This window comes from Bos indicus, chromosome 17 (genome assembly GCF_029378745.1).
Source record: "Bos indicus isolate NIAB-ARS_2022 breed Sahiwal x Tharparkar chromosome 17, NIAB-ARS_B.indTharparkar_mat_pri_1.0, whole genome shotgun sequence".
Lineage (NCBI taxonomy): Eukaryota > Metazoa > Chordata > Mammalia > Artiodactyla > Bovidae > Bos > Bos indicus.
In genome coordinates, this window is record NC_091776.1 from 68,644,273 (window position 1) to 68,670,900 (window position 26,628).

Here is a 26,628-nt window from a genome sequence, read left to right on the forward strand (position 1 = left end):
TAGGCGCTCTGCCAAGTATCTGTCAAATGAATTTGTCGTGTGCCCAAGATAACACAAGAATGTAGTAGTGCCATGATCTGAACATTTGTGAATTTGCTTCCCTAACTTGGATTCTTCGGAGAAGGCAATGGCACCCCACTCCAGTACTCTTGCCTGGAAAATCCCATGGATGGAGGAGCCTGGTAGGCTGCAGTTCATGGGGTCGCTAAGAGTCGGACACGACTGAGCGACTTCACTTTCACGAGTTGGAGAAAGGAATGGCAACCCACTCCAGTGTTCTTGCCTGGAGAATCCCAGGGACGGGGGAGCCTGGTGGGCTGCCGTCTATGGGGTCGCATAGAGTCGGACACGACTTAAGCGACTTAGCAGCAGCAGCAGCAACCTGGATTCTTAACTACTGTCATAGTTACAGTAGAACATCCCACAATAGCGAGGGCAGCAAGTCGGAGAGGGCATTAACCCCATCTTAACCTGCCCTTTCCCCCCATTTTTTGACCAAGGCAAATCTAATGCAGCATTTGACAGCTTCAAGTATTTTCTACTCCTGGTATGAATCATACAGATGGGGTTCAGTACGTTCTACTTAAGGTAGAAACCGAACCCCTGGTTATGCAGTGCAGTTCCTTCTGCCCTAGTGGGAGGCCCTCCCCAACAGTATCTCAGGAAACACAATACCTACCAGTGGGACAGATGAGCCAGGTGGACCTGAGAGGCTGACCCTGCCTGAGGGGTCACCTGCCAAATTTCCTTGTAGATGAAGAAAAGACATCATGGTTTATAGTAAATATTTAATTGGTTCCATCAGCAACTCCAGCACAAGTTTTCCTTGAAAGGGAGGCAGAATCAAGCTACCCAGAGGTTTGTGAGGTGTGGGATCACTGAGAAGGCCTCCAAAGTCACTGACCCCACTCCACACACCCGATGGCCCAGGAGAATGAGGGTAGGGCTGATAGGCTGTGAAGAAGGAGAAAAGGAATTCGGGGTGAGGGAAGTACAAGACCTAGCCCATAGCTCTGCTAGTAGGAGAGCAGTTGGGAGAGCAGGAGGCTCTCCCTACACAGAAGGGCTGGAACAACTCATTCAAGATCTCAGCCTCTTTATGTGGGGAGCATGAGGTGCACCTCTCCAGCAGTCTTGTATTAGAAGCCCCTCCCCAAGTGGTCGTGTGTCACCTCTGTTCTATCTTCCCCATTCTGTATTCCAAATTCTTCAGTTCAAACCCAAGTTTTGAGTTCTAAGTTCTGCCTTCTGGGTTCCTGTTCCATTCTGTTTCCCTCCCGCAGATTCTTCTCAGCTCCCATTCCTTTTCTCAGCCTTTCTGGGTGGAATATGTGGACATCCTGCCAACTTAGCTAATTTGAGGGCTTTCCCTTTTGCTTCTTGAGGCAGTTCTAGGCTTTCTTCCAGCAGGAGGGTCTTGGCTCAGACTGTCCAGCAAGTGGGTGGCCCAGTGGAGACCAGGGAATTCCTGAGAGCCTGGCCTAGCCTAACCTCCTCCCAGACCACCTTTAATCACTGGACACACTACCTTTTGTGCAACTTAAGCTAATCTAAGGATTTCCAGAGTGATGATTATGAACTGGTGACCTTGAGATGGGGAATCTTAGGAGGAACCTAGACAGCATATTAAAAAGCAGAGACATTACTTTACCAAGAAAAGTCTGTCTAGTCAAGGCTATGATTTTTCCAGTAGTCATGTATGGATGTGAGAGTTGGACTATAAAGAAAGCTGAGCGCCGACGAATTGATGCTTTTGAACTGTGGTGTTGGAGAAGACACTTGAGAGTCCCTTGAACTGCAAGGAGACCCAACCAGTCCATCCTAAAGGAGATCAGTCCTGGTATTCATTGGAAGGACTGATGTTGAAGCTGAGACTCCAATACTTTGGCCACCTGATGTGAAGGGCTGACTCATCTGAAAAGACCCTGATGCTGGGAAAGATTGAGGGCAGGAGAAGGGGACAACAGAGGATGAGATGGTTGGATGGCATCACTGAATCAAGAGACATGAGTTTGGGTAAACTCCGGGAGTTGGTGATGGACAGGGAGGCCTGGTGTGCTGCAGTCCATGGGGTTGCAAAGAGTTGGACACGACTGAGTGACTGAACTGAAATGAACTGAGGAGGAAATGTGAGAAGACATAAAAGGTTGCTGTTCCGTTCAGAGAAATTAAAAACTGCTTCCTGCACAGGGGAAAGGGTGGGCAGGAAAGGTGGGAAGGGTCTGGGCAGGGCTGCAAGTTTTCATAACCCCATCATCCTTCAGCTCCCCCTTGTCTGACCTGAGCACTAACCCCCTAGAGTCCATAGGGTAGGAGAGAAAACCAAGACAGCAGAACTGGGAGCTCCTCTGTCCATGGCTACCCTGAGGGAGAGTGGGGGAGGAGATGGAGGCAGCAGCAGCATCACTGGAGAGGTGAGATCTTCAAAGGGATCATGATCCGAGACTCCATGTGTCGCACCAGGGGGACTGCAGAGAGAGAGGCAGAGATCATGAAGGGGCTGGAGGTGAGCCAACCCCCCCAAACTGTCCCTTGAAGAAGGAGGAGGAAGCCTGGGATGCTGAGATAGCTAAAGTCCCCCGCTCTCCTGGAGTGGCCTATGGAGAGAGCCACATCTCCCAAGTTATAGGATATGAGGGGACTGAAGTTATGACAAAATGCAGCTTTCAAAATTTGAAGGAAAAAAAAAACGAGCATTGTTTATTAGTAAAAGTGACTTCACAGATATTATTGCTTAGCACAAAGCCAGGCAAAGAACAGGGTTGCTGCTGCTGCTGCTAAGTCGCTTAAGTCGTGTCCGACTCTTTGCGACCCCATAGACGGCAGCCCATCAGGCTCCACCGTCCCTGGGATTCTCCAGGCAAGAACACTGGAGCGGGTTGCCATTTCTTTCTCCAATGCATGAAAGTGAAAGTGAAGTCGCTCAGTCGTGTCCGACTCTTAGCGACCCCATGGACTGCAGCCCACCAGGCTCCTCCGTCCATGGGATTTTCCAGGCAAGAGTACTGGAGTGGGGTGCCATTGCCTTCTCCGAAAGAACGGGGTAGGGGGATTCAAAGGAAGAGATCAAGAAAATAATTTCAGCAGAAGGAAACTGGCAGGACACAAGCTGTGAGGGTGTCCCCCAAGGGGCTGAGGTTTGAAAAACACTGATTTAGTTCAACTGACTCATGTTACAGGTGTTACAGGGGACACTGCAGTCCAGAGAGGGTCAGCCAAGGTCACCCAGGTAGTCAGACTCGTCCTGCTCAGTGCTGTTAAACTTGACCATGCTTCCAAATTTCCTACAGTTCTCGTTCAAGTGCAGATCCTGATTCAGTGTGTATGGGGAGGGGGGGAGGCGGCAGGTTGAGCTTGGGCATTTTTAACAAGCTTTCAGGGGAGGATGACACTGTCATCCGGGACCACACTGAGAAGAACAAGGCTCCCGCTTACTCATCAGGAGATGCATTTACCAGCTGGTCAGTGTGCAAGCTCAACTGTAAATTCCTTCAGGAGAAAACAGGTTCCTGTTCTTTCTGCACTTCCTGACCCCCTCCCACCACGGCACATAGTGAGGGCTCAATTAGCATGTACTGGTTCCAGGTGGTTCTCAAGAGTCCCAGCAGAGTGGCAAATGCCATAAGCAAAAAACTTGCTTGAAAAAAATTGTGCTTCCTCTGTGCTGGAGTCTGGGCTATAATTTTATAAATTAGCTCCTGGAACCCTTCGAGGGAGGCACCATCACCATCGGCATCCTACAGGCAGGAAAAGCATCAGTGAAGTGAAAAACCAGGCCCAAGGTCACACTGTGTGGTCAACCACAACACTTCTCTGAGGCAGAGACCACCTGGCTGGGTTACTGCCCCTTCGAGGACTCACCTAGGACAGCCTGCATCCTGTAGAGCATGCCACCAGGACAGGAACCTATGAACTCACTGTCCTGAAAGTGAGTTCCCCATCAGGAGAGGTAATCAAGTAAAGCTGGATCTCCTTACAGAGGGGATTCCATCCTCAGATGGAGCTCTTGGCAGATGACTTCCTAAGAGGTGCTCACCTGTGTAGTAGACATTTTCGTCCCAGCCCCTCTTCCTCCAGGCAGCATTTCTGGTCTCCTCCCGAGACTGCAGGTCTTTATAGGCTGTGGGATAAGGCTTAGGCTCGTTTCTGGGGCACAGGGGACCTGAGCCTGTCCCCAGCACGAGGCCCTCCTCCCATTGCCCCAAACCCTACCCTGCTGTCTCTTCCTCCCCGGATGCTTCTGCTGTCGTCTTTGACAATCAGTACATTTGCCGACAACTCCCAAATGTATATCTCCAGCCCAGAACTCTCCCTCAGGTTCTGGACTCAAATATCCAGTGTCCACTTGATGTATCCACTTGACAGTGTATCCGCTGTCCACTTAGATGTGTCAGTGTCTCAAAGGTAACCCTTCCAAGGACCAAATGTACACTCCTGATCCTTCCAACCTGCCCCTCCAGGGGTCTCACTAAGCAACACACAGCTACTCAAGCAGGAGTCCGGGAGTCCTGGAGTCTCCTGTCTTTCCCCGCCCCACGCAGACAATTCATCCACCGGTCCCACTGGATCCACCTCCAGACCACTGAGTCTGTGGACCTCTCAGCATGTTCACTGTCCAGGCCAGCCTCCTCTCCCACCTGAGCTAGTGTAACCATCTCCTGATGCCCCACATCCTCTTTTGCTCCCCTACAAAGTGCTCTCAACATAGCACATGGCAGCCAGAACAATCATTAGAATGCAAACTGGGTCGTATCACACTGCTTAAAATGCTGTAGCAGTCTCCTGTTGCATTTAGAATAAGTCCCAGCTCATCTTCATGGCCTGCAAGACCCAGTGCAATCCGGCCAATCCCCATCTTCCCACTCTTCCCCACTCCCTCCACCCTGGGCTCCTATGCATGCCTCAAAACCCTGAAGGCCTTTCCCTGCCACAGGGCCTTTGCACACGTTGTTCCACTTGGAATACCGTTCTCTGACAGCTCGCAGCTGACTCCTCATTCTGTAGCTAAGCTTACATTCACCTCCTTAGAAAGATGTTCTAGTCTATTCAAGCCAGTGAAGCTTCCCATGTTTGTCTTCCTTATTTCTCCCTGTCCCTTGATGATTTGTAAAAATCCGAAATTATCCTTTTTGTTAGTTTATGTCTGAGGTGGTGTCTCCCCCTGCTAGAACGTAAGCTCCACAAGGACACTAATGTATTCGCAGTGTCAACACAGAGTGACAGTGGAGAAAGGAGGGGGCCACGGAGGGCTCCTGGGGGGTCCCCAGCCTACCCCAGAGATGGTGCACGACGTAGAGCTCTCCTATCTGCGAGAAGAAGCCGCCCACCGCCTCCTGGTTCTCCTGCCGGTACTTGATGGCCCGAGCCCTGGGGATGGCAGAAGAGTGTGGGGCCGAGGCCAGGGCGGGTGCAGAGGGCCCTCTGTGGGGATCCCAGGCTGGTTTCTCAGTCACACATCAAGGGAGGAGCCCAGGGTAGAGCCCTCGGCTCTCAGAGACGATCGGGGACTTGGGTGACGGAGGTGCGGCTGCTGGCTGTGTGTTCTACCCCATTCGTCTAGAGGATCCTCATCCCCTTGGTTGGATTGTTGCCTGCTCCTGGACCCACGAGGCACAGAGGATGCCGTGTTCTCTGCCACAGCACCCGGAAAACGAGGCCCACCAGGTGACCAGGGTCCCCCCAACCCCCTGGCACGACCACTCACCAGTTGTTCCCCCACTCGATCATGGTTCCTGGCTGAAAGAGAACCAGAGCAGAGGGTGGGAATGAGCCCCTACCTGGGATTTCAAGCCTCACTGTTGGGTGGGGCTGGGAAACTGTCTCTCCAGCTCCAGGGGCCGCCTGGCCTTCTGCAGGGGCCCTGACTCACCCCTGAGCATGCATGTATGCACACGTGCATACACACCTCTTCTGAGGCCAGAAGCCCCAGTCCAGGTGCTGGGGCACTGGGCCCACCCCCCACCTCTCAGGCTCCCGGGACAGCACACTGCTGCAGGGAGGGGGAGGCACCTTGAGCTTGTACGTCCTCAGCTCGTAGATGTTGGGGCCGGCTCTAGGCTGTGGCTCGTTCCAGAAGCTGAACTCGAGGAGCAGCTGGTTTCTCCTGGACAGCAGCATCTGGCTCCGCTCCTTTCGGAACTCCAGGTACTCCTGCAGGCGGGGTGGGGCCAGGCGAGCTGGGCACAGCAGCCAGGAAGTGCCCCACCCCCCAGCGGTGTGCCCCAGGGGTGGCGGAGGCAGCCCCCAACACAGGGCTGAGTCAGAACCAGCACCCGGAGAGGTGAGCCGAGTGGATGCCCACGTACCTTGTTGTTCTTGAGCTTGTTCATGCAGTCCATGAGGGCTGGGTAGCCCCCTGAGAATCGCCATAGGTGTACTGTTTGTGGGGACAGGGAGGAAGGCACAGGTCAGGGGGCTGCGCGGACCCTGCCCTGCTCTGCGCCCACCAAGCTCCATGTGGATGTGATAGGAGGAGCCTCCAGCCAGTTCTCTGTAGCATCAAGACTCTCTGAGTTCCTCTGCCTTGCCAGGGGCAGTGCTGGGTAGGGGAAACCCCAGACACAAGCCTAGGAGACTAGGGTTTGAGCTGCAGCTCTGCCAAGTGGCCTTTGACCCCTCTAGGCCTCAATGTCCTCATCTTGAGAATAAGGCACCCACCCAATCTTCCTTAAAGAGCAACAAGAAGAGGATCAGAGTGAACTTATACCCTAGGAGCTGTGGCATGTGAAAGCTGACCTCATAGCAGGTCTGTGAGGGGTAGGCTGGGTCAAAGGAAGGGGTAGGTAGGCTGAGATGGATTACTCCAGGACAGTGAATTGAAAGTGAAACCAAGGAACAGAACAGCCCGTGCAGTATGCTACCATGTGTGTTTAGGCAGGGAGGGACATATCCAGAGATGCTGGGCTGTGCACCGTCTCTCAGTGGAGACCCGAGAGATTGTGACAGGAGATGCCCTTGGGCCAGAGAACTGAGGCTTTGGGATCTCGAGCAGGAGGAAGGCTTACGTTCCAATGAAAATTCTTTGTGCCATTTGCAGTTTTTTTTATCACAGCCTCTGTACTTGGTTCTTACAAATTCATTAAAATGTGGATTCCTCAGGGAGTCTGCTCCCCACCTGATTCTACAAGGTGCACAACCCTTCAAGACACCCAAAATATAGACATGCTTTAAAATTCAAGCTCTCATTACTCAAAGTTCATTTCTCAATTAGCAAATACTTAGGAGAATCCAAGAAGTACTGCAGAAACTGATTAAGTTGTACCTAAAGATGGGAAAGCTGTAAGGGGTGCGATGGAAGACAGTCGGCTTTTTCTTACCCCACTATCAATGTGTCAATGATTACTGAAACAGAATAAATGATTAAGAGAATCTACCTAACTGCAGATCACAGATTAAAAAAAAAATTCTATTATCAGGGCAATTGAAGGATGAGATAGGTTGGTTTGTGAGACAGTGAGCTCCCCATTGCTGGGAGCATTCAAGGGAAGCATAGAGGACCTTCTGTCAGGGCCAGAGGAGCTCCCTGTGCTACCTGCAGTCTAATCAGCACTGTCTGAAAGGACTCTCGACTATGATGGAAAAGTTCCACAGCTGTGCCGACCAAGGTGGTAGCCATGAGTCACATATTTCTATCAATGGGCACTTGAAATGTGGCTTCTGTTGACTGGGGAACTGAATTTTTCTTATTTAACTTTACCCAATTTAAACTTAAATAGCTGCATGTGGTTAGTGGTTACCTCCCGGGACAGCACAGATCTAAACGCCAAGGCCCCTTGGAGTGGCTGGGACGCTGTGAGTGAACCAAATTCATGTGTGGGTCCTCAGCTGGTGCCAACCGACATGGGATGGAGCCTGCTGGGGTATTCCTGAAGCTGCACGGAACCAGCTCAGACAAGAGGCCCTGTTCATTCCATAAATATGCATGGCATCCTGGGGATTCTGTGGTGAAGACAGACAGGCAGGGGCCCTGTCCGCTGGGAGGCAGACACAACAGGGCACATGGTCAAGGCTGTGGAGAGGCAAGTCCTGGGGGCTGGGGAGACGGGAGAGCTGCCTCACCCAGCTCGGGTGGAGGGAATCAGGGGAGGCCTCCAGGAGGAGGTGATATCTACACCAAAATAAAAGGTGAGTAGAGGAATGAGCCAAGAAAAGGAGGCCAGGGAGAAAGAGCTTCAGGCTGATGAAACAGGGGGAACAACAGCCTGGAACTAGAGGGAAAACGTGTCCACTTGAAGAACGGAAAGGAGTCCGGGGTGGGATGATGCAGTGAGCAGGAAGATGTGGTGAGAGGAGACCCGAGGCAGGGCAAGGAAGGGCTCAAGAGCCTCGTGGGCCACCCCAAGGGCAGAGGGAGCCATCACAGATATGAGCAGGGGAGAAAGCCATGAGGACTGCACTGAGAAGGACCCCCCTGGGCACCACTGTGCGGGGGGCGTGGAGGGCAGCCATCTGTGCTGGGGGGTGGGCAGCTCACCTGCCTGGTCCTGCTCCCCGTACCATGTGTTCCAGTTGCCCACGAGCGAGCAGGGGTAGTCCTCATCCAGGTGCAGCTTGGGCAGCACAGCCTCCCTGTGGGTGGTGCGGGCACAGAGAGGGGGAGGGCTCACACCAGCCCCCAGAGCCCCTGGGTTAAGGCTTCCGACTCAGGCCCTCAGGACACTAACATGCAGAGGCCGCACAGGACGTGTGGCTCTGAAGTCTACAGCCCCCGGATTTGTGCACAGAGAACAGGGCTGGGACAGAGTCCCCCATCCAGGCAGGGGCGGGGACGGGAGGGTTAGGCTCACTCACGTCAGGCTGTTGTAGGCGTCCAGACACTCGGGCTTCACATTGTGAACTAGGACAGAGAACGGGAGGTGAAGTGACGGGGAGGGGGTGTCTGTGGGAAGCTGGGATGGGGGTAGCCCCACAGGGCCTGGGCTCCCAGCCCCCAGCAGGAGCCTCGCAGGCCCCCGGGAAGGCAGGTCGGCCGACTCCGCAGCCACTCACACTGGATCTTATAGAGGTTGCTGGTCTCCTTCTTGGACAGCAGCGTGGAGTGGGCGTCCTTCCGGGGGTCCACCTTGTGTACGAAGAGGGACCGGAACCAGCTGCCTTCGTTGTCCTTGGAATAGAAGCTGCGGGACAGAAGAGTTCAAGGGGGACCTGCTTCCATCTGCCCAGAAGCCTTGCTCCCCGAGGCTGGTGACCCACTTTTCTGGGAATGGGGCCATGGAATCCCATGGCAGCTCCAGCGGATTTCATGTCATTGGAGCCAGCCACGGGGATCCTGGCTGCCCAGTTCGCTTCTTGAAACTCTGCAGAGCCTCAGGAGGCCAGGGGAGGCAGCCCCACTCCCGCCTCTCTCCAGCCTCCCTGCCTCCCCTTCACCCCCTTCCAAGAGGTCCTCCACTTGGACCCTGCAACTGTATCCCTTGCCAAAAGGGTGAACCCCAAACACATCTTGCCTGGTGTCCAAAACCTGGGACAGCCCAACCTACCCTGGCAGCCTCCCCTCTGCTCCACCCCTACCTGTGTATCCTGCTCTCCAAGTGTGCCTCTCCCTGAACACACCAGATGCTTTCACTCTGCTTTCTTTGCAATTTCTGTCCCCTCTGACGAGAAGCCTGCACCCACGGTCCTCCCCAGTGCTCACACTACACCTGGCCCGGGCCTGATGCCGGCCCCCACAGATGGAGCGCCCGAGACATGCACGCCCTGTCCTTGAGGAGGTCACAGTCCGCTGAAAGAAGGGGACCTTGGAACACAGTTACAGCCAGAGGTCTCTGGGAGAGCCCAGATGAGTGAGCCTGAACTTGGCCCCTGGAAGTCTGGGTGAGCTCTCCAATGGAGGTGATCTGGACAGTTTCCAAATCTCCAGGGCTGGTTTGGCAGATAAAGGCAGATAGAGGGGGGTCAAAGGCATCAGAAGGCAAGATTCATTCATTTATTCGGCCAACACTTAATTGACAAATTCCTGCCCTGTGCACGTTGCTGAATGAATGAATGACATGCCTTGTTCAGAGCAGGGGGACCAATCACCAGGTCCTGCCAGATTATAACTGCACTCCCCCACACAAGGTCCCAGCGGGGGTGGGGTTATGTTTAGGCTGCCAGAGGTGATAAATCATCTTACTTAGCAGCAGTGGTGAGGCTTGTAGCCAGGCCTGAAACACCAGCCTCCTGCTAGATGAGTTCCAGCCCAGGAGCCTGGCTGTGGGGGCCCCATCAGCAAATTCTCTTCTTTTTTGAGCCTTTTTTGTGGCTAGAATAAATGTCTTGCAAATCAAAGTATTGCTTTTCTGCAAAATACGAATTGAGCACTGGGACTGATAAAATCTGAACAGCATCTTAAAAATGACGATATATTTGTATGAGCACAGAGGAAAGATAATTAAGGATTTGTTCCAAACTGTTTTTTTGTTGGTTTGTTTGGTTTTGGCCATGCCAGGCGGCCTGCAGGATCCTAGTTCCTTGACCAGGGAATGAACCTGGGTCACAGCAGTGAAAGCATTGAGTCCTAACCAGGCCACCGGGGAACTCTCAGCCCCACGCCGTTAATACTGCTTACCTGGGAGAGGGAAGAGGAAGATGGTTAAACTTTTCGTTATTCATGATAATTTTTTGTAAAGCTAAAAGAAAAAACTTTTAAATATTTCTGAATTCATAGGCTTTCTATTGTTGTGTGTACTGCTTCATCAAAAACAAAAAGACACAAACTTCCCTGGTGGTCCAGTGGTTAAGACTCTGAACTTCCACTTCAGGGGGCTAGGGTTTGATCCCTGGTCAGGGAACTAAGATCCCGTATACCAGGCAGTCAAAAAAACAAAAAAAATCTGAAAAAGAATATATATATATATATATATATAAAGCCATTAAGTGTGTATATATATATATATATAAAGCCATTAAAAGTATATATATATAAAGCCATTAAAAGTATATATATAAAAAAAAAAAGTATATATATATATATAAAGCCATTAACAGTATATATATATATAAAAATAAAGCCATTCCTTTTTCCAGGGGATCTTCCTGACCCAGTGATTGAACCTGGGTCTCATGCATTGCAGGCAGATTCTTTACCATCTGAGCCACCAGGCAAACTCTACACTTGAATGTTTTAAAATTTTTAATTAAAAAAAAAAAGACAGTTGTCATCAGATGGCCAATGTGGTCTGCGGAAACTGGGGACCAGAATAAGGGAGCCTCACTGTGGCTCACACTGGCTGAGGATAGCCTCTGCCAGGGACCCGTGATCAGCTTGTCAGTACCAGGATCCCGCTGAATCTATACGAGAGTATAACGTTAATACTATTCATATCCCCATTTTTGAGATAAGAAAATAGAAGGTCCTGGGTGGGAGGGTTAAGAAACTTGTCCCAGACCACACAGCAAATTGGGGCAGAGAGCTCTGGCAAGAGCCCAGAGCTCTTTCCTCTAAAGCCAGCTCCACCCTCAGGTCAGGTACCAACTCGGGGAACTAGCATCAGGGAGATACTATAAAGAAGCAGGTGTTTTTTAGCAAAGCCACTGGTAGAGGGACCTGACCTTTGGTTTGAATGTAGAGAGGCTGTGTCCCCTGGAAGGGGTGGTGACAGAGAGGACAGCAACTCCTACTCTTTGTCAATCAAGACCTTTGCTCCAGGACTGGGCCTTGAGTAATTTATTAACATCAGCATTGACCAGGATAAACGGCCAAGTGGCCAGCCCTGGAGAGAGAGCCTGGAACCTGGGTGCTGGGGAGTGTCCGGGAGCTCCCAACTCTTCCCACCTCCTCTTTCCTGCCTCCACATCTCGGTTTCCCCACGTGTCAAAAGAGCAGGGCGGCACAGCCTATGTCCAAAGATCTTTTCTGCAGGTCCCAAGAAGATCCCAGAGCAGGGTCTGAACTTGAAGCTAGCATCTGTAGGTTCACATTTCAAGAGTTCAAATTTCACTTTTTCAATGAAATCACAACATCCTCCTGTCCTTGAGATCCCCAACCCTTCTCACACTGCTCCCTACTTTTTCCACAGCTCCTTCTAACACACTGTAGAATTTGGGGGTTTAGTGTCTGCCGTCTCCCACTGGCAGCAGCCCCATGTAGTCTGCGATGCTCTCTCTCCTGTGCATCCCTGCTGTCTCCCCAGGGCCTGGAAGAGCGCTGGGCACGCGGCACATGCTCAGCCCACGCTGGGGGAAAGAGTGAAGGAGTGTGGGGGAGCTAAGACAGAGCTGCATGAAAATGATGACATCTGGGAGGTAGGAAAGCAGAGAGAGGGTGGACCCGGGCTCCGTGTGGACTCGGGATGCAGGGCCCCTTTGTATCCCCACCACTACCAGCAGAGTTACTGCTTAAGAGCACAGGTTCTGGACAAACCCAGGACTAGTCCCAGCTCAGCATCACCTCTCTGAGCCTCATGTGCCTTGCAGAGAAAAGGGCAGATACAGAGTGCAGCTAGTATCACTGTTCCTACCTAACTGATCTCCTAGCTCCCACTTGTCCTCTTTTTTCCTAACCTGCCCGTTGGTTTTGTGAAGTACCACGGTTGTGATGCTATCTGTCCACTTGAAAATCTGCTATTGCTCCCTACTGCCCGTAAACCAAGGCTAGATGTCTCCACTTACTCTAATCTATTTTGCCAAGCTTTCAAGTCAATTTCCTTTTTTAAAAAACATTTTTCTTTTTTATTTGTTTTTGGCTGCCCCACTCAGCTTGTGGGTTCTTAGATCCCCAGCCAAGGATTGAACCCAAGCCTCCAGCAGTGGATGTGTGGAGTCTTCACCACTGGACCGTCAGGAAGTCCCCACTTCCCTTCTAAATTTGGTGACCACCAATCCAAGATTCCCTATCATTAGCATCACCTAAGAACTTGTTAGCCATCTATGGGGTCGCACAGAGTCAGACATGACTGAAGTGACTTAGCAGCAGCAGCAGCAGCAAGAACTTGTTAAGGCTTTTCCAGCTCCACCCAGAACCACTGCAACAGAAACTTCCGGGGGCAGGCATAGCAATCTGGGTTTTAACAAGTCTGCCAGGGGATTCTGACGCATGCTCAGGCTTAAGGATCACTGCTCTAAGGTAGTCCCAATTTCTTTCTTTTTTCATGTAATCTCAGTAAATTATCCCAGAAACACCAACGATTCTGCTATCTAAACTATACTAAGAATGCCCCTTAGGCCCAGAAAAACCAGTTCAACCCCTTCCATAAAAACACTTCTCCTGGGACTTCCAGCAGTGCAGGGGGTGCGGATTAGATCCCTGGGTAACTAAGTTCCCACACGCTGCGTGGCCAAAAAACAAACAAAAAGCCCACCTCTCCTATTTCCCCCTCAGCCTGGAGCGGACATTCTCTACCCCCTAGGGTACCCAGCACAACGCTTTTAGCCTGGGAGCTGTTCAACAAATGTCTGCCCCAGATGAGAACTTTGGAGACACACTGGCACTCTCAACAGGGATAGTGGTCTGGTGCCACCCCACATGAAACTGCTCCGGAATGTCCTGGATTGATATGCTAGCAAGTTTGGCTCTACGCACACTCTCAAACACTCTTCTGTCTGGAGTCGGCTGACTTTAGAAAGGGGCCACGTTTCAGTTTACTGCTCCACAAGCATGTTTTCGGGCTTCCCTGGGGGCTCAGGCAGTGAAGAGTCTGCCTGCAATGCAGGAGACCTGGGTTCGATCCCTGGGTCGGGAAGATCCCTGAGAAGGGAATGACTACCCATTCCAGTATTCTTGCCTGGAAATTCCATGGACAGGGGAGCCTGGTGGGCTACAGTCCATGGGGTCACAAAGAGTTGGAGACGACTGAGTAACTCACACACACACACACACACACACACACACACACACACAATTATGTCTTTAGAAGACATACAGGAAGAACTAAAGTCCTTTTAACAACAGGACTACTGATGTAGCAGTAACAACTGCTGCATATTGAGCACTTACTATGTGCTGAGAACTGATCTTCACAATATGTTTTTGAGAAAAATGAGGCTCAAAAACAAACAAAACCAAAAACAAAATAGAGAAAAATGAGGCCCAGAGATGTACCAGGCCTTATTCAAGGACAATTAACCAATGGCCAAGAGGATTCCAATCCAGGTCCATCTGACTTCAAAGCCCCACTCTGAGCTCAAGAGGCCAGAGGGCCCCTCTAAGGGACTCCAGAGAGATGGGGCAGACAGGTATCCAAGGTGGGAACCAGGGCACAGGTAACTTCGCAGCAGTCCTTGAGATACTGCAAGTATGAATCCAAGCACCGTCACAGCAATCCTGCAAAAAACACCTGGCAGGGACCTCCAGTCCTACTTCAGAGAGAAGGAGACCAAGGGCCCTAGAGGTTCAGCACCTCGTCCAAGATTACAGAGCAGCAGGCTGCCTACACGGCTTATGTTCCTCCTGTGGCCTCCTGATGTTCTGGCTCTACCACCAACCAGTTCTGTAAGGCTAGGGAAGTGAGGTCCTGCCCCCAGCTTGGATTTCCTCATCTGGAAAATGAGGGGATCACAGAACATGACCTTCCCAAAGCCCCTTCAGCCCTGACATTATAAGGGACTCATGAAGACATTGCTTGAGACATAGGCTTGGGCAAGGGGCAACATTTGTTACAAGTTCACCAAGCGCTGGGTACCTTACACACATGACTGCTAATCCTCAACAACTCTGTGAAATCATTCTACTTTCTCACCCCCATTTTACAGATGAGGAATCTGAGACTTCAAGAGGCCAAATAATTCATGCAAGGTCACCTCACTGAAAACGGCTGAGTTGGCTGTGTAGGTGCCAGGCAAACTCTAGGTTCTCTCCATGTCATGAGCTTTCTCCCCAGTTACTGAGCCGTCAAACCAGTCAGTCAACCCTGAATATTCACTGGAAGGACTGATGCTAAAGCTGAAGCTCCAATACTTTGGCCGTCTGATGTGAAGAGCTGACTCACTGGAAAAGACCCTGATGCTGGGAAGAACTGAGGGCAGGAGGAGAAGGGGGTGACAGAGAATGAGATGGTTGGATGGCATCACTTACTCAATGAATATGAGTTTGAGCAAACTCTGGGAGATAGTGAAGGACAGGGAGGCCTGGCGTCTCGCAGTCCATGGGGTCTCAGAGTCGCGCACAACTTAGCAACTGAACGATAACAGCAGGGTGGGTGGGGAAGCTGGAGAAGGAAATGGCAACCCACTCCAGTATTCTTGCCTGGATAACCCCATGAACAGAGGAGCCTGGTGGGCTACAATCCAAGGAGTCGCAACAGAGCTGGACACAACTTAGGAACTAAACACCGGGGTGAAGGCACACACCTGGCTCCTCTTCTCCAGCCTCCCCGACTCCACGGCACAACACTCTGTATCGTCTCACAACAAGGTCTAACAGAACTCACAGCTTCACACCTAGGCTGCTGGGCAGGACAGACCCCTGCCTCCTTTCCACAGGTGGGGGGACAGGTGTCCTCACTTCTTTGGCAAATCTTCCTGAGCACACACTGTCCTGAGCCCTGAGCCAAGGGCTGGGGAAACAGAAAGATGAGGTGATGGTCCAGTGGGAGGGACAGGCAACTGTTTAGAGGGTGGGAAGAGCAGAGATGGGGGAAGAACAGGGCGCCAGAGGGAGGAGGGCGGGGCCGCCCAGGGCCAGTCAGGGAGGCCCAGAGGAGGGACCAAACAAAAGACCAGGCTCTGGGCCGGGTCCAACCAGCCTCCCTCCCCCAGAAGGCCACCAGTTGTGGCGCAAGGACCACAGGGGTGTCAGGAAGCCCGGGTCCAGACTCGGTGCTGCCTCAGGACGGCAGGGGGAGTGACCTTGGGAACTCCTACCCTTTCTCAGGCTTCCTTTGCTTCCCTTGTGCTGTTTATGGTTGGGAAGCCAAGGATCTGTGCAGCCATGGCCCTTGGGAATCTCCATTGCTCCCCATACCTCTGACCCCCAGAACTAACCGAGGGAGGAGCTGCCTGTCGTAGAAGTCCCCCGGGGTGCCCATCTCACAACCACCGCAAAGGCCAGGGAAAGGGCCACTGCTCCCGCCCTCTGCCAGTTCCCACTCCCCACGCCCCACGGCCTGCCCCTCCCATTCACCCAGTCCTTCAGTCTCTGCCCAGAGCCAAGTACCTAGCAGGGCAAAGACCCTGCGCCCACCTTTCCCACCTCCCCCATTCTTTGCCCAGACCTCCTCCTCAGGCTTAGAGATTCGCCCTCGGCCTCTAACCATTAGACTGCAAGCCCGAGTCTCTGCCCATCCCCCAGGCCCAGACCCTGGCTCTCACTCTTGCAGCCCCCAGGCGCACCGCTCCGCCCCAGGCCCAGCCCGGTTCTTACCGCGCCGCAGCCACAGCCACAACGTCCCGGGGGCCCGAGCCCGGGCCCCCCAGCAGCCGCCGCGCCGCCGCAGAGATGCTGCATAGACGCGGAGCCATGTTGGAGCGGTGCAGGTTGGAGGGAGGCCCCGCCCCCGAACCCGGCAGCGGAGGTGGGACTCGGGTAAGCCCCGCCCCACCGGGCCGCCCGCCTCCCTCGCCAGCCGGGCAGGTGGGCGTTGTCCCCTCTCTTCCCGCAACGCAGATGCAGGGCAGAGGTCCGGTTTCTTGTCCTTGAGCCTCTGCAGCTCTGCTACAGACTTGCTCTGTGGCCTGGAGCAAACCCTTCGCCCAGTCTGGGCCTCAGTTTCCACCCCGTAAAATGGGAGCATTGAACAATAACACCAGGGGTTCTTAAAGGGGCCCTCCAGGGTGAGTGGCAGAGGGTCAGTAACCCCGCTTGAAATGGTATACAGTTCTGTGCGCCTGTGCCTTCCTGCGGGGCTGGGGCACAGGTACCGTTTATCATAGTCTGAAAGGAACAAACCCCCTAACAAGACAGATGGACAAGGCTCTGGGTTGCAGGGACACTTTCTCTCCATCATCTCCTTTTCCCTTTCCATCCCCCTCTACCATCTCTGCCTGGGCCTCCTGGAGCTCCATGCCCTTCTCCTGCTCTGCCCAGGTCTTGTGCCTAATTTCCAAACTAGTCCTCTCCCAGCCCACGGTCCCCCAGGTCACAGACCTCAGTGGGAGCAGAGGGCCTGCAGACCCTATGGCGGGGGGTGGGGGGGTGGGGGTGCAGCAGGAGCCTAATAACTTCCAGAGAATATGTGTGTACACACCCCCCAAAAGACTGTCCACTCACTGAGGCTGAGGCTGATGGTAGTGCCCTTCCGATATGCTTGGGGTGGAGGAATGCCCTGGCAGGCTTTAATTTTGTGATTCCTTCAGCAAATGTTGAATCCACGTGGCTAGACCATGTGCTGAGCCCTGAGACGCCAAACGTGGCCAGAACGACGAGCCCCCAGCCCTCTTGGAATTTAAGGCCTGGCCTGGCTGGGGAGACAAAATCAAACTGGTATTGACCCCCCTGGGGAAGAGACCTTAGACCTAACCCCTCTCCCCTCTCTTGCCTGACATGCTAAAAATATTGGCTGAAAAAGTGAAAAATATACACAAAAATATTTTTTGCCAATTGTGATACAGGCTATGAAAAAATATGGAGAGGTATGAGGACTTATATTGGGGAGGGGGAAAGAGAAAATGTGAGGTTCTATATAGACTTTGAGGGTCAATGACAATTTCTATAAGGAAGTGAGGCCTGTACTATTTTTTTTCCCCTTGTGTTTTCTGAAGCTGCTACAATGAATATGTATTCCTTGCAGGATTTATTTTAAAAGGATACTGTATATCATCATGATAAAAAACCTAAATCAACTGTGATACACAGGCAGAACCATCAGAATAAATGCAATGAAGATATTGTATCGCTGGTGCTTTATAGCTAAGGCCGAAGGTTACTCTATGTTAACACACAGCTGAGCCCAGTTGCTCCTTGGGTTATCAGAAGAACCAAAAGCGACCATGACTGAAGTGTTCCCAGACACAGTCAGTCACTCAGGAAAAGCTCAGATGGGGAGATGGAGGTGCAGCAAGTAACATGTCACTGGTGTCCTGCGGTGGAGGAACCAAGTGTGGCAGGTGTGGAGAGGTGGGCGTGACAGCTCACTGGGCCTCACAGATGGCCTGGTGTTAGACCTAGGCTGGGCCTCCCTGGTGGCTCAGACATTAAATGCTCTGCCTGCAATGCAGGAGACCAGGTTCGATTCCTGGGTCGGGAAGACCCCCTGGAGAAGGGAATGGCAACCCATTCCAGTATTCTTGCTGGAGAATCCCATGGACAGAGGAGCTGGGCGGGCTACAGTCCATGGGGTCGCAAAGAGTCAGACATGACTGAGTGCCTAACACTTTAAAGGTTCAGCAGAGAGAGTCTGCCAGCAGGGAGCAGGGCAAGGAGAGCCTTGGGCAGAGGAAGCAGTGTGTGCACCGTATGTGAAAGAGCCTCCAGGAAGGAATGGGTTCGGACTGTTCTGCACGATCGGATGTTATCAGAGGCTGGAGATGACGTGGAGGCATCTTCTCACTCAGTACAAGGAGCACTTTTCTAACAATGGAGTGGATGGCCTTGGTGACCCATCACTGGACTGTGACAACAGAGGCCGCACAGCAACTAACTGGACGTTTGGTTATCAAGCCATGGGGAGCCAGGACCCCTGGCCAGGGAAGGGCTTATCCTCCAGGTCTAGTGTGAGAGTCCTCAGCAAACTCTTGGCGTTCCTGGCCATCTCTGCTGGGGACAATGAGGAAGGGCTGGCCCAAAGCCTCCTCCTGCTGGTCCACTCATTTTTGACCGCACTGGGTCTTTGTTGCTGCACGCAGGCTTTCTCTAGCTGCAGTGAGCGGGTGCTACTCTCTAGTCGCGGTGCACGGGCTTCTCACTGCCGGCACTTCTCTTGACTCCGAGCAGAGGCTCTAGGGGGAGAGGGCTCAGTTGCCCCAAAGCAGGTGGGATCCTCCCGGAACAAGGATCGAAGCCTTATCCCCTGCACTGGCATACAGATTCTTAACCATCGGACCACCAGGGAAGTCCTAGTCTAGGCATTTGTAAGGCCATCTTCCCATCTCCCTCTGTTTGAGTGGGATAGGAAGATCAAACTAGGCCCTCCACGAGCACGTTCTCACCCCTGACCAGATCAGATGGATGAGTCTCCATATCCAGGCCAAGGGAACCAGTCTGGCCGGCTCACTGGAAGTGCAGCTTTGAGACCTCCATTCTCACTCCAGCTAGGGAGACCAGCTCACTCCAGTTTATCCCAGACTGTCCCCGTTTGGACACTAAATGTCCCCTATCCCAGGAAACCCCTCTATCCTGGGCAAATTGGGACGTATGATCATCCTAACCGTGGCTCTTCCCCTCTCCCTGGCTCACACATCCACTCCACCCCCAGAATCTTTCCCTCACTTAACTAACCCCATTGACTCTGCTGGAAGGAGCAGGGCAGGGGAGCTGACTGCATGGCACTCAGTGACATGCAATGCCTGTTAATTCGGCACCTGGTGGGAATGGGTCCCTGCCCCATGGACTGTGCATTCTGGGCAGTAAACCAGATGGATGTTGGAAGACAATTCTGCAAGTAAGGAGTAATATAATTAGACCATTTCCAATTACTGTGGAATAAATTATCCCAAAATTTAGCAGCTTGAAACAATGAACATTTATGAGCTCACATGGTTCCAAATGGGTCAGGAATTCACGAATGAGTGGCTGGCTGGGCTTCTTCTGGCTCAGGGTCTTTCACCACATTGCAGTCAAGATGTTGGCTTAGGCTGTGGTCATCTGAAGGCCTGATGGAGGCTGTGGGATCTGCTTCCAAGGTGGGCCGCTCACACACCTAGCAAGTCAGCGCTGGTTGTTGGGGGCTCTTGGCCGGCGACCTCAGTTCTTTGCCACATGGGCCTTTCCAAGTGCTGCGTGGGTGTCTTCACCACACGGCAGGTGACTTCCCCCAGAGTGAGTGATCCAGGAGAGAGTAAGAGGGAACCTTCAAGGACTTTGTGAATTGACCTTCTAAATCATATCCTGTCATTTCTGAATATCTCTTTGGTGACACAGGTCAGCCCTGCTCAGTGTGGGAGGGGGCCTTACAAGGATGTCAATACCAACATGTAAGATTCTTGGGAGGAATCTTCCCTGGTGGTCCAGTGGTTAAGAATCAATCTGTCTTGCAATGCAGGGGATATGGAGAGGTTTGATCCCTTCCTGGTACGGGAAGATCCCACAGGCAGAGGAGCAACTAAGCCCGTGCACTACAACCACTGAATCCCGTGTGCTCTAGGGCCTGCATGCCAACAGAGAAGCCACCGAAGTGAGAAACCCACGGTCTGCTACTAGAGGGCAGCACCCGCTCACCACACGCAGAGAAAGCCCACACATAGCAATGAAGACCCAGGGCATCCAGAAATTAAAGAAAAAAAAGATTCTTGGCAGCTGGCTCCTACAGTTAGGTTGTGCACTGGGCCCAGCTTAATTACTGGGATTGGACTCAGACGTCCAAGCCATCTTCTATGAGCACATTTCCCCAGCATCACTGTTTTTTCTGTCCTAGGGTCTTTCCCTCCCCTACTTCTCCGAGGTCCCCACCCGCCCACCAGAGTCTGTGACATCTCTTTCTCCTGAACCTGTTCATCCTCCCCTCTTGGCAGGGAGCTGACCCATTTTTTCTCCCTCCCTCCCTCCTTTCCCAAAGCCATCCTCATGGAATCTACCTTCATAACTCGTTGCCAAGCCCTGCTGCCCAGTCTGTGAAATGAAAAGACAGGAACCGGGGACAAAGACAGATGGAGCAAAAAGGAGCAGGCAGGTTCATAAGTGTAAAATATGGACAAACCTGCCATCGTCTATTCCCTGGGACAAATAGATCATCATGGAGCGGGCTGCAGAAGAGCAGAGAGACAAAGCAGCCAGCTGTGGCAGTGTCACCAGCTCCTTATTGATGGGCTTTCATGCCCGGGCCCGACTGCTCTCTGAGAATTGCATCCTCCAGCCATGAGACCCCCAAACAGGAGCGACAGGACAAGAACGCTTTTATGTCTCAGCTCGGGCATGAGCCCCACTGCCAAGTCCCAGCCTTTCTGCAGGATAAGTCATATGCAGACATGAATTATGGGACTTTGACATAGTGCCACATAAAAACACGATCAAAGTGCCATTCCATGTATACATATTGGAAATCATACAAATGCCAGAGAAAGAAAACATTTTCACTTGTTAAATACCAAACCATTTCAAGGCTGTTAGCGTGGAATGAATGATAAACTGCGTTCACTCTGCTGCCACCGGGCAGCGCTGAGAAGCAACCACATTCTGTGTCAATTCGGAGCAAAGCACACCATTGTTAGTGTGCTTTGGACTCCAGCGACTGCTTTTTGTGCACTGAGCTATTATTCTGCCGTTCACTGTCATTATAAACCCACTTTAAAAAGCTATAAAAATGTCATTTGACAACATCACTCACAAAGTAGGTACGCCAATGCTGAAAATCACGCCCCCAAATCAATAGTTTGGAGCAGCTATCGGATGTAATAAAACAGCACAGAGAAGACTGAACCAGCTCTGTGACAGGTGCTGCTGTAAATGTAGGACAGTGTCCACAGGTAGAGATAATGCTGCAAAGATACAAAGCAAAAATGTGGGGGACTTCCCTGGTGGTCCAGTGGCTAAGACTCTGAGCTCCCAATGCAGGGGCCCCGTGCTCAATCCCTGGTCAGGGAACTGGATGCTACACGCCACGACTAAGAATTCACAAGCTGTAACTAAAGATCCCACGTGCCACAACTAAGACCTGGTGCAGCCAAATACACAATAAATTTTTTTATAAAAGCAAAAATATGGTAAGATGGGCTGTTGATTCACGAGCTGTATGTGTGCGCGTTTTATTGCCTCCTTAACATTCATTCCTATGGGGAAACATGAGTTTTTGAATACAACATTTTGAATCATGTGAAGCTTATAGAAGGCATCCTTCCTGAAAAATGTGACTTCCCTGGACCTCCCCAGATATCCTGGCATATATACAGCTCCTGGAGCCCACCCCTAGAAGGGGAATGTTATGGGTTGAATTGTGTCCTGTGAAATAACAGAAAATCTTTAGTCTCTGCCTCCAGTTCCCAGCACTGAGCTCCTAAAGCTCTTGTAATTTCCTAAGTGATAAAAGCACCAGGAGCCCTTCCTGTTCACATATTTGGTCTTGGACCCTGGTTTCTGACACAGAGCCTCTAAATCACTGGGAACTGCCTGGGTGATGGGAACATCTTTTGCTCTAATGAGGTAATGCTTTGTGGGCTCCTGCATGGGGTGGTTGCTGTCGTTTAGTTGCTAAGTCATGTCCGACTCTTTGCAACCCCATGGACTGCAGCCCACCAGTCTCCTCTGTCCATGGGATTTTCCAGGCAAGAATACTGGAGTGGGTTGTCATTTCCTTCTCCAGGGTATCTTCCTCACCCAGGAATTGAACCTGGGTCTCCTGCATTGCAGGCAGATTCTTTACCACTGAGCCACCAGGAAGCCCCCTGAACGGGGGCTAGACTAGAAAGATTAAGCCATCGTTAGAAGTATGAAGCTTTTAGCTTTTCCAGCCCAATCCTCCTCGAAGGGGAAGAAAGCTGGAAACTGAGCTGATAATGGATCATGCCTACATGAGGAAGCCTCCATAAAAATCCCAAAAGTATGGGTGGGGTTTAGGGGGCTTCCAGGTTGGTGAACACATTCACATGCATAAGTATGAATAAGCATAAGCATGAATTTTAGGCGGTCGCTTTTCAGCGCCTGCTGTAGACAGGACCCCTTGTAACCTGCAGCACGCTGTCCTTGGAAGTCTATGGGCCCAGGCTAAAAACCTGGGTTTGGGATCCAGGTTGTTTCTCTATTTGGTTGTGTAGTCTTTGGCCAATCACTCAGCTTTGGGTCCCTCTGTTTTCTTAACAGTCAAATGGGCATAATAACCTACATAATCATGAGAATTAAACCAAATGCATGCATACGAAAATGAACCCCAGTTAAAGTTCCACTTATGTGTGCTGTGAGGCTTTGCTATTTGCAATCCCATTTCCTATTCTCCTCATTAAAAAATAAAAAATTATTTATTTATTTGGCTATGTTGGGTCTTAGCTGATGTAGGCTCCAGGACACACAGGCTCAATAGTTGTGGCGTGTGGGCTCAGTTGCCCATGGCCTGTGGGATCTTAGTTGCCCAGCCAGGGATTGAACCCACTTCCCCTGCATTGCAAGGCAGATTCTTAACCACTGAACCACTGGTAAGTCCCCTTATTCTCCCCATTTTAAGTGTGGATAAAATGGAGGTCCAGAAATGGTAAAGACCTTTTCAAGGTTACACAGCACGTTAGACACAGAGGGCACTCAATACATATTAATTTGCATTTAAGAGGGGCTTTTAAACATGTCATATTATTATTATGCCCATTTTTACAGATGGGGTAACTGAGGCTCAGAGAAGCTAAATTATGCCCAAGGTCAAGGTAAGGTAGAAATTCCTACTCAGGTCGGCTTGCTTCCAACACTGCAGGTGACAGCCTGGGCAAATTCAAGGATCTTCAAGCCCAGGCCCAAAATGAAGACAGAGAGCACCACTGAGCTCTCTACAAGGGTCCTGAGGCCTCGTAGGCTCTTACTCACCCTTATTCAGGTAGGAGCTGTTATCTGCAGATGCTTTCATCCAGGCTCAGTGCTTCAGGGAGGCACGTTGGAACATCCCAGCTATGACCTCAGAAGTCTTAGGTCCCAGGTCACACAACCTTGACCTTCCCATATAGGGGACAGTCGGCACCTCCTGGTTGTCACAGCCAAAAAAAAAATCTCCAGACACTGCCAAATGCCCTCTTGGAGGGAAAAGATGTCACTTGGAACACCACTGATCTTCTGAAAGAATGAAGGAACAAAATGTAAGTCAGGTGAGATCTGGATTAAAACAGTCCTATATGCACATTGCAAATCTACCAATCGTGCTTTGGGGTAAATTACTTCATTTCACCCTTATGCAGTTTCCCTACATATAAACAAGGGACATATACCTACCAAGCTGGGTTTTGATAAAGATCAGAAGTAAAGAATTCATAGAACTTTGCAAAGTACCTTATGTAAGCACTTAAATATATGGCAGCTATTAACATTGTTCCCATAGTTTGAAACTGTATTTCCTCATGTCCATCCCTTATTCATCCAACAGATATTTAGTAACTGGTGTCTGTATGTCAGGTCTTTCTTAGTGAGCCCTACCTAAGTTTTTCCTTCTCAAAACCTTATCTGCTACCTGCTATTACTGTCTCTATTTATTCTTTGTGAACAGCACTTTTAATGCCAGCATAATATTCTACCACATCTATTTTGACTCATGGCCCTGGCCTCCCTTCTGAGGTCCAGACCCACACATCTGCCTGGAGGTCCCCCAGGAATCTCAACTACATGTTTGGCCAATTAGCCCAGCACTTAGCTCCTAGTACGCCTTCCATAAAAATAAGCTATTACTGGCCATTACTGTCATCTTTAGTCCCTGCTCTCTGATCTACCTCCTCATGCTACTTCTCAGTGGGTTCCCAAAGTCACTTATTTTCTGCCAGCAATCTTGGCCCTGGGTTAAAGCCCTGATTAGTCGTCCCTATGGGGAGCCTATAGGAGAATCCAGCCTGGTTTTCCCACCTACAGGGATGAACCAAAGCAATGAAAATAAAGACACTCCCACGCTAAGTCCACAGTGCCCTAAACAATCAGTTTGGTGGGGAAAATTTGCTAGCAGTTGGCAGGACATAAAGTTCCCCCAAAGCAGCCTGGCAGCCTTGCCGGGTGTGCCAGCCAATGATTCCTGTGGCCTGGCGGGTGCTTCACAGGCACCACAGGGGCCCACAGGGAAGAGCAAATTTATGCTATTAGTATAGTTAGAGCAACAGCCTCCGCTAAGTGCTCTAGAACTGTAGTTCACCATCTCAGGGCTGAAACAGGCAATTTAGAAGCCACCAATGGTTTTTCCAGGAGTCACGCACAGATGTCAGACTTGGACCATAAAGAAAGCTGAGTGCCGAAGAACTGATGCTTTAGAGCTGTGGTGCTGGAGAAGACTCCTGAGAGTCAGTCCCTTGGACAGCAAGGAGATCAAACCAGTCAATCCTAAAAGAAATTGACCCTGAATAGTCACTGGGAAAACTGATGCTGAAGCACCAATACTGTGGCCATCTGATGCGAACAGCCAACTTATTGGAAAAGACCCTGATGCTGGGAAAGGTTGAGGGCAGGAGGAGGAGGCAGCAGAGGATGAGATGGATGGCATCACTGACTCAAGGGATGTGAATTTGAGCAAATTCTAGGACATGGTGAAGGACAGGGAAGCCTGGTGTGCTGCAGTCCATGGGTCGCAGAGTTGGACACGACTTAGCGCCTGAACAACCAGGGGAGGAGAGCAGAGTAAAAGACCAGCAGCCTCTGGTGGGTCCCAGCTCAGCTTTGCCTCTCACTATGTGTATAATAGCCAGCAAGTAACTGTCATGCTGACTTTCTGTTTCTTCACCTGTAGGAGGGGGTGATGCTAACGGCTACCATTTGTGCAATGTGTTTCATTCAGCCATTCAGGTATTCAACCATTAAGTCTCATTTAAAATTGAACACTGTTTTAAATAAAGAAAACTATATTCCCCCATCTCTCTCTCTCTCACACACACACACACATCCATATAACTCTTGATGACAGTAAAACATATGTTTATGGTCCAAAACTGGAAATCACAGAGTAAAAAATGAAAAATGCTTTCTTCTTTCCTTTTGTTTGGCTACGCCCCAGCAGCCTGCAGGATATTAGTTCCCTGACCAGGTACTGAACTCCCACAGTGAAAGCCCATAATCCTAACCACTAGACTGCCAGGGAATTCCCCCAGAATACTTTCATGGGGCGGGGTGGAGGGGGTGGGGAAAGTATCTACAAAAAGAGCAATTTCATAGGATTCGACCTAAAATGACCAGCCACGTCCTAAAGCTTTATACGCCTCAACAATCCCGTGGGGTAGGTACAATTATTACCCACCTCCCTCCTTGGGATCTCAAGACTCCGATACGACTTAGCGACTGAAGAACAACAATAACCCTCGATAATAATTAGAATTTCTCCCTAAAAAGAAGCAAAAGGTAAGTGGAGGTGGAGGGCGGTAAGTGCTGGCTACCTAAACGGCCTCCACAAGTGATTTGAGTTTGAGAATCACAGAGGTCAGCACACGTAACTAATTTTAAGTGTTTAACAGGCTTATCCACCCGGTGTCCGAAACACGATCCCCTGGGGCGCCACACCTGGCGCCGACTTGTTCCGAAGGGCAGTCCTTCACGGGAACAGGGGGTGAGCGTCTCCCGCGCCCGGGTACCAGCCTCTACGTGTTTCCCCGGGAAAGGGTCGGCGGGGCTCAGACACCTCAACCAGTCTTGCTAGAATAGGCGTACCCCTTAGAAAACAAAAGCGTTCGGAGTGACTGCCACCGCAGCCACTCAACGGCGAGCCCAGGCCCGTGCCTCCAGTTTAGATCTGAACTTCCGATTGGTGAAGTGATGCTGAAGAGGGTGGGACACCGCAGGAAAGTCCCGTCTCCTTAGGAGCGCTCAGCCAACCGCGGTATCCGGCGGCAGCAGCCTTGTTTGGTTGCGTCGTGTGTAGTGATCTTGGGGGCCCGAGGGCGGGGCGGGGAGCAGGCCGAGGGCTGCGGGGAGGGGACGCTTCCCGCGGGCGCGCGGAGCGAGGACGGTGACAGCCACGCGCGCAC

The 26,628-nt window shown here is 51.3% G+C and overlaps 1 protein-coding gene and 1 long non-coding RNA gene across 2 annotated transcripts; both read right to left on the reverse strand.

Moving 5' to 3' along the window:
* Nucleotides 1-774: 774 nt before the first annotated feature.
* On the reverse strand, nt 775-16,433 carry NIPSNAP1 (nipsnap homolog 1). The gene is made up of 10 exons (XM_070769803.1): nt 16,280-16,433; nt 8,989-9,116; nt 8,791-8,836; nt 8,474-8,568; nt 6,306-6,376; nt 6,010-6,150; nt 5,705-5,736; nt 5,273-5,367; nt 4,037-4,120; nt 775-2,468 (listed from the first exon to the last, which is right to left on the reverse strand). The coding sequence occupies exons 1-10, from the start codon at nt 16,375-16,377 to the stop codon at nt 2,404-2,406; spliced, it is 855 nt and encodes a 284-aa protein (XP_070625904.1). The 5' UTR covers nt 16,378-16,433; the 3' UTR covers nt 775-2,403.
* Nucleotides 16,434-19,511: 3,078 nt separating this feature from the next.
* On the reverse strand, nt 19,512-26,542 carry LOC109571165 (uncharacterized). Its single transcript, XR_011561227.1, has 3 exons — nt 26,165-26,542; nt 23,513-23,755; nt 19,512-19,712 (listed from the first exon to the last, which is right to left on the reverse strand). It is a non-coding gene; the product is annotated as an uncharacterized lncRNA (long non-coding RNA).
* Between the last annotated feature and the right edge of the window lie 86 nt (nt 26,543-26,628).

What these genes read in the sequence shown, in the direction of transcription:
- NIPSNAP1 (XM_070769803.1), bottom strand. Translation starts at nt 16,377, where the DNA reads ATGGCTCCGCGTCTATGCAGCATCTCTGCGGCGGCGCGGCGGCTGCTG. An exon ending in GACGCCTACAACAGCCTGAC is followed by an intron (nt 8,569 to 8,790) that starts GTGAGTGAGCCT and finishes CACCACCCACAG; the next exon opens with GGAGGCTGTGCTGCCCAAGC. An exon ending in ATCGAGTGGGGGAACAACTG is followed by an intron (nt 5,368 to 5,704) that starts GTGAGTGGTCGT and finishes TGCCATCCCCAG; the next exon opens with GGCTCGGGCCATCAAGTACC.